Here is an 8,192-nt window from a genome sequence, read left to right on the forward strand (position 1 = left end):
TGACTTATTACCAGATCAAGATCAAGTAGGAATGGAGGGATTGAGAGCTGAGAGACTATCTCTGAAGATTTCAGAACGGAATTGAACTCCTCTCTCAGAAACAGAATGGGAAAGGTTAAAACATTTAATTCTTGAACTCTCTTTATGTTGGAAGACAAGGGAACCCCAGTACATATGTCATTAGATCCCCAACCAACCTATGTATAAGTACCCTGAACAAGCAAAAGAGAGCCAACATGTTAGATGGCATGGAACAAAGAGGCATCACAGAGCAATTGACTGTGGCATGGCTATCACCTATCGTAGTAGTAAATAAGCCAGATGGGAGTAACTGGATGTGTCTGGATTACTGACATGTTAACAAACACCTAGCTGCTGACATTTACCCACTTCCCCACCTGGAGGGACTAATAAAGCAAGCCACTGCAGGGCACGAATATTACATAAGTTTAGATATGTGAGAAACTTTTTTTCCAAATCCTGTTAAATGAAGACAGTCATGACCTCACCACATCTGAGGAAGGAAAATTACATGGCAGATCATTCATCCTGTCTGGTCAGAATTGGGACCCTAGTACCAGAATCTACATGGCTAGGACACTATAGGTTAACCTTCAAGAAGCAGAGTGGACACGATTTAGAGAGAGAATTAGCTGAATATCTAGATGGTAGTAAGATACCCTGAAGGTGCTTACTAAGGCCGAACCTAGATCAGTTCTCTCTTCTCAACGAGATTCTGTATTATGTAAGGGAGAGATCAGATGGTATTCTCCACCATATCCTCATAGTCCCTCTATGAAACACGAGTTATCTGGCCATCTTGGGTTAAAAGAAAACTATCAGGAAGGCAGAGGATCTATACTATTGAGCAAGTTTGAAAACAGATATGTTAATATGTCACCAATTGCATGACGTGTCAAAGGTTTGAGGTAACTCGGGGACTTCCTCAAAAATACAAAGAACTCTTCCCTATGTCTAAGCCCATGGATTGAGCAGGAATGAATCTTAGCAACGTTGTCAGGTGCCCAAGGTTATCATTATGTCCTAATGATAATTTACTATTACAGCACATTTGTTAGGTTAGTACCATTAAAAACCAAACAACACACACACATTCTGGATGCCTTGATGATTTGTTGACCTTGGCCCCCCTCAGTGAGTACAAGAGGACAAAAATTTGAAATTCTACCTTCACATTGCAATTTGGAGTCTAGAAGAAGGTTTTTGTCTCAGATGTATCAACTTGCGGAACTCTTTACCTAATGATATAGAAAAATAGGATGCAGTAGCCTCCTTTAAATCGGCACTTCACTTTTGTCTTGGACCTTTTCTCTTTGACTTTGTTGACCAAACTCTCAAAATTCCTTTGTTAATTCCTCAACTTCCAACATCTAACTAATATTCTTCCACTAATTTTCACATATATATTTTCATATATCTGCTAAAGGTACATAAAAGTCTAATCTCCTCTACATTTGATACAATTGTCTTTTACCCATTGAGACTGGCATACCTGCAGATTTTGTGCTATCCCATATCCCCTTTTGTTACCTCTTATTGTCTGTAAATGGGGTAGTTAACCAGGTAAGTTGGGACTGAAGACCATAAATGATGCATTACTTAGTATAACCTGTCTGTAAGGATGGGGTTTCTTCAACGGAAAGGAAGTTCATAGCTATGGCCAGAAAAAAAATATACAAGAACCAATGCCATCTCATCTTATGAGTTAACCTTTACAATGTTAATGATGGTAAATAAATATGATGATATTGCCACCATTTACAATTTCTGTTGTCTTTAATCAAAGAGTATTGAATATAAGTGAATTACATACATACATACATATACCAAGGCTTTTTCCCCCTTACAAGGGGTGAATTAGAACACTGAAATATCTGGTATGATGGAAGGAGATTATTTTTCAGAATACAGCTACAATTCATTTATACCACAAAAATGTATACAGTCAGACCCTGCCCAACACAAGTGTTAGGTTCCTTAGCCCATTGTGTAGACAAACTTTGTGTTGGGGGCGAATAACAGGTCTTATGGGAAAGATAGGTTAGGTTTCCAGACCCTCTTCAGACACTGGTGTACAACATGACCCAGCTGGCAATTCAAATCATGCTATCATGAATCATGGTTGTGCTTGGGGATATTTTACCTATTTATCTAAATGTGAAAATTCATGCATGGTGAAGTTGTGTTAGGAGAGGCCTGATAGTAATTTGAATATTTCTGTTCAAGCGATAATTGGTACTGCATTTTTGGGGGCAGAAAAGATTTAATTTCATCATGTTAAAATGAGTCTGGTGCTGCTAAGTAATGGTTAGGATTGTAACAATTTGAGCTCAGGTGAAAAACTGCCATAAATCACTACACCAGTAGTGACAATGACTGAATATGGCACATTAACATAGCAACTGCACTATCACTGCATTTATTCAGATTGATGACAGCTTTGGTATTTATTCTAATTAAATTATGAAAATACCCAATACCTCAGGCAATCAATTTTAAGATTTTTCATCTCTATAAATAATGATTGATTTTTTTTTATTCCATAAATCCCCTCATAATTCAACCTTCAAAAAAAGTTCCAAAATGAAACTGAGAAAATGGTTAGGTTAGAGTTAATTTTTTTGTTTTTTTCAAAAGTCAATTTACAATGCAAGGAGTAATCTGTGCTGGTATAAAGATGAAGAAATCTTTTGAAAGTGGAAACATGATGTCCATGATTTGAAAAATATTTGTATTTTCTTGTATATTATTTTCTTATTTCTTAATTAGGTTTTTTCTGCATTGTCATTTTGTGGCAGTGGACAAGGAGAAGGGATGACCCGTCATCCAGGAGGTGCTAAGATGAGAGGGAGGGTGGAGGGGTGTGGAGTGTATTCAGGGATGGAATGGGTGGGAATGATTTCATGCCTTTTCCTTTTTGGCTACCTCCCTTGTATGGGGGAAAAAGCCTTGGTATATGTATGTATGTATGTATGTCATTTTGTGGTTTTAAATGTGTGACTTTATAAGGACCACAATGGAAATAAGCGTTCATGCTTTTTGTGTTATCCTCGGCAATTTACAATTATTATTTCGAACTATGTGTTCATGTTCATTATTTGCACTTCATGTACATTGATTTATTGCCAAATAAAGTCTATCTATCTATCTATCTATCACATGGCTAAGATTTTAAGTGGCAATTACAGTACATGGAATAACTTGTGACCATCTTTTATATACAAAAAATCTGGCATGGGTGCAAACATGACATGATGAAAAACCATTGTGCAAGTTGTAAGGTATTTTCCAAATTTCTACCTTTATCCTGACTGATGCCGGGTGATTTTATTTAGCTGACAACACCCCTTGAGCGGCAAAAGTTAAACCACTTGCCAGCCAGCTCAGCCCATCGCCAACTTGGGCCATCACCAACTCAGCCCATAAGCTGCTTCAGTCGAGACACCATTTTTGTTTTGATAGATGCGGAGGTCAAAGATATTAAAGTATGATCAATTCACCCACTCTAACATAATCTACCTATCTAACCTAACCGTGGTGAGCCAACTTGGTCAAGTAGATGGGCCAAGCTGGTGATGGGGCCAAGTTGATCCTACACAGTTAAACCTTAGACTTAGACTTGGTAAACTCTCAGTGGTAAATAACTGGTATGAATTCTGTTTCCCACCATGCAATATGATTTATTCATAGGACACCTACTGTACAGCAAAAGTATTACTAATGTTATTGCAGAGCAGCAATGTAAATACTATTTTCTTTCCCAATAATTTATGATCACAAGTCATAACTATTAACTGGCATGGGAAATTATTTCTTTTTAATATTCTCGTATCAAAATCTCCACTTCTAATATCACAGTTATTTGCATAAATGCGAATGGAAAATGCTGTGCTCATAAACAAGATCAATTTACTTTATCAATAAATTAGCATTAATAAACAAATACTTTCATCTCCAGGTGTATTGATATGAAAAAATACGACTTAGTCTTATTTCACAGAATACATTACCATATGCAGTAAGAAAGTGAGACGTTAAAAATAACTAACCTTCCACACGGTATTGGCGACAGACGACATTGTTATTAGCCTACAACAATTGACTATATTTATCTTAGCTCCTTTGACGGTCCGACCAGTCCTGGCCGTAGGCCGTATTCTGCTCGTAATGTTTAGATGAAGTAATCGTGATCGATCACAGTTACATCATGCTTGAAACAAACTCACGTCTCACGAATAATCATGCTCTTCTGAAATGTGCCGTAAAAACATGAAGTATCTATTAGATCTGAATATTAGAAATGATATTTGGAATATAAATTATCTCATAGAAAAAACATGGCCTGTACATGGCATTCTTTATAAGAGATATACAAGTAATTTTTTACATCTTACATTGGTCTCTCCTAAAGGATAAGGCGAGACTTTTTTATTCATTGGGTTACGGGCCCGTCGACGTTAGGAAACCCGAAGAAATGTGATTTTTTTTCGCCGAACTGCCGACTAGTTTGTGTTAGAATCAGACAGGCCATTGGTGTGTTATTGAAAAATAAATCAACAAATAAGATACTCGTGTGTGTGTGTGTATAATATATATATATATATATATATATATATATATATATATATATATATATATATATATATATATATATATATGTATATATATATACATATATATATAAATATATATATATGTATATATATATATATATATATATATATATATACACTAGCCAAATTACCCACGCTGTTGCTGCGAAACGTTCATGAATAGTCCTTAACCTAACCATACCCCACCTAACTTTAACCTTTAACCGTAACCAAAATAATATATATATATATGTATATATATGTATATATATATATACATATATATATACATATATATGTATATATTGGAAATTAAGTATAGTTATCCAAGTACCTGGAGTGATAGGGTATCAGAATATATATGGTTATGGGGGTCTATCTCGAAAACCCTAGTAGGAGTTCGTGAACAAACAAACAAACGAACAAACAGACAGACAGACAAATGAAAGATAGTAATCTAAGTACCTTGGGTTATAAGGTTTCAGAATATATATGGTTATATGGATCTATCCTCTAAAACCTAGGAGTAGTTTATGAATAATCACTCACCTAACCATACCTCACCTAACGGTAAGAACGGGAAGGATTTACAAAGGGCGGCACTTTTTGAGGGGCGGCATTTTTGGTCCTTGTATGATTGATATAAAATTACGTTAATCAGTCTTTCATAGATGTCAGTTTTTTCTACGTTATTAAGCATAATAAAGCGTGACAGTTTGCAAGCGTGTTAACACACACATACACATATGTATATATCCTTTAAGAAGTTAATGTGCATTTGTAATATTGAATGATTGAATTCCTTGTGAGAAAGGCGGCAAACATGAGGGCAGCCCCGGGCGGCAAAAGCACTAGCTACGCCACTGCTTCGAGGGGCGAGGGAAGAACCAGTGGCGTCGTCCTGTTGGATCCCCATCGATGGACCCGGCGGAGGGAGTCGGAACATCCTTCCTTCCTGACTCTTCTTGCAGTCCGGGTGACCCTTGAGGAGGTGAGGGTTCTTTGAGGGCGAACAGCAAAGAACCTCCCGCCCACAGGGCGACTCTTTCTCCTCCTTCCCTCAGCTGAATAAAGTGTCCAGTTGGAGGCCAGAACCATCATGCTTCGTATATCGTCGAGGCTTCATCAGAGAATCTATTCTAAGTGAGAAGTTTTGCCAGCTCAATAAAATCTGTCAGTAGACAGGACGAGTTTGTAAGATGACAGGAGGCCGATCGATTGTTCGAGATGTGTGTTATCTGTTCTTCCAGTGACCCATAGTCTCCCAACTGACTCAGTTCATCCGATTGTGACCAGGATAAACATATAAGATGACACTCGAGAAGGAATGAATTGCTGCGTTGCATCCTGATGCTTTTCAACATCCTTCATCAATGAGCAACATCTTAAAGAAACCTTGGAAGTGAAAATACAAAGAAATGATTCCCATCAAAAAATATCTTTCAACTCCTATGGCTATCTCTCGACCAAAGGAAAAAAATGTCCTACGATCCTTGTGATACTTATGACCTTCAAGAAGATCATTGCGACCTTAAAGTATATCCTTGTGACCTTTGTAGGGATCCTTATAGCCCTTGGGAGTAACCTTGGGACTTTCATTGAAACTTCATGTGATCCTCAACGAGAACTTTGCAACCTCAAGAAGCTCCTTGTGACCTTTAGAAAGATCCATGTGATCCCTAATCAAGATCCGTTCTCGACTCTCAAGAAGGTCTTTGTGACCTTTACAGAGATCCTCTTGATCCCTAACGAAGTTCCTTTCTTAACACTCGAGAAGCTCCCTGTGGCCCTTAGAAAGATCCTTGTAATCACTAATGCAGATCCATTCTCGAACATCTTTGTGACCATTAGAAAGATCTTTGTGATCCCTAATGAAGTTTCTTTCTCGGCCCCCAAGAAGATCCTTGTGAACCTTCCAGATATCCTTGTCATTTCTAATGAAATTCCTCTCTCGACCCTCAAGAACATCCTTATAACCCATAGAGAGAGATTCTTGTGATCCTAATTAAGATCGGCCCTCGACCCCGAAGAAGCCCCCTGTGACCTTTAGAGAGATCCTTGTGATCTCTAATGAAGTTCCACTCTCGACCCTTAAGAAGAAGAAGAATAAAAGAAGTCTAAGAACAACAACAAGAAGAAAAGAAAAGAAAAGAAAAAGTAAAATAAATCAAATGAGAAGAAAAAGAAAGTAAAATTCAGCTGGTGGATATATTTATGTATATGGTAACAATTGAATATATCAGCAGAAGGCTCTCTACCATTCAAAAGAGTAAAACCAAGATGTCTTGCAGTGTGACATTATAAAAAAGAATTACCGTAGAGATCTTTTTACATTATACCAATTTATCACTATTGAAGTGTCATAATTACACAGTACAACCCTGCTGAAAGCATCATGACAACGCTACAATGGGATAACAGTTTATTGAACCTTGATTTTTCTTCGGTATTCCATGTTTTTGATATCTAATAATGATACAAATAATATACACATGGGTATATGTTTAGATGTAAATGTATATAATATATACGTCCTTAACGTCTGGTGAATATGTATTACATATAGAGACCTATTAATGTTGGCTGTCTGAAACCTTGGCGGAAGGAATGTTCACTGTGCCACCCAATCGTTACTCAAAATTATTTACAATATTGTATTTCGTAAAAGGTATCGTAACTTACACTCTGCCCATTGTGACTACTTACAACCCATTCTCAACGCATGGGGGCAGCTCTCTTTGCTGGAAAGTAGACCATGCAAGTCGACGAGATTTTCAACAGCCCAAGGGCAGCTGTGAGTTGCAGTGTATATATTACGTCAGATCTTGGATTCTTATGATTATGCTTTCAGGAACTCCACCGGTGATGAAACGCGGTCACCAGTGAGTTGAATGACTCCCCACTTTGGTTCTATTACAAAGATTACGAAGGAGGAGCATGCCAACAGGAGACCTTTTGGTCCATAACTAGGTCAGATGCAAAAAATTATAATAATAAATAGTATAACATAAGTAGTAAATAAATAAATAAATAGGTAAATTAAATAATAACCAGGTAAGTATTAAATAATAAATTGACAATTGATAATAATAATCAAGCAAATAATAATAAACAGACAAAAAATAATATAAAATAAATGGCTAAATGGGTGGCATTACAATATACAACTAGTATATAAATAATTAAAATTACAAGAAATATGTTACAGAACCTGTCTGCACTCGACCCTCTGTAAGGTCCGTACTAAATGCCGAATCTGCAATTTCGTCATGAAAAATAGGGAAAGCAATAACTGTCATCAATATATTACACAACAACAGTTAAGCAATACACAGTGCTACGGTACAGAGAGTTATGTATACTTTAACCTGCAAGAAGTAGAGTAAGCGTGCCAACACAGAAAAGTTCTAGAATAATCGACGAGGGCGTTAAGTGAACACTGAATACGCAGTGACGTGTTAAGATAGCTTTATCAATGTGACAAACTGAACACAGATGTGATGTCCTCACAAAGAGGAAACCTAGCGTAACCCCCAAACCTATTGTCTTTGGGGGGAAATGACAAGTGGTTGAGGTTGG

At 37.0% G+C, this 8,192-nt stretch overlaps 1 protein-coding gene across 2 annotated transcripts in view; it reads right to left on the minus strand.

Annotated features, from left to right (window-relative positions):
- LOC143041046 (alpha-ketoglutarate dehydrogenase component 4) overlaps positions 1 to 4,266 on the minus strand; it is a 30,192-nt gene extending 25,926 nt beyond the window's left edge. Inside the window, exon 1 of one of the 2 annotated variants that reach the window (XM_076212663.1) lies at positions 4,071 to 4,266. In XM_076212663.1, coding sequence (XP_076068778.1) covers positions 4,071 to 4,100 — 30 coding nt within the window. In that variant the 5' untranslated portion in view covers positions 4,101 to 4,266. The remainder of the gene's footprint in view (positions 1 to 4,070) is intronic. The other variant, XM_076212664.1, reaches the window with a different exon arrangement.
- Positions 4,267 to 8,192: the final 3,926 nt, after the last annotated feature.

The sequence above is a fragment of the Oratosquilla oratoria genome, chromosome 30, assembly GCF_046742065.1.
Source record: "Oratosquilla oratoria isolate Oo_2021 chromosome 30, ASM4674206v1, whole genome shotgun sequence".
Taxonomy (NCBI): Eukaryota; Metazoa; Arthropoda; class Malacostraca; order Stomatopoda; family Squillidae; genus Oratosquilla; species Oratosquilla oratoria.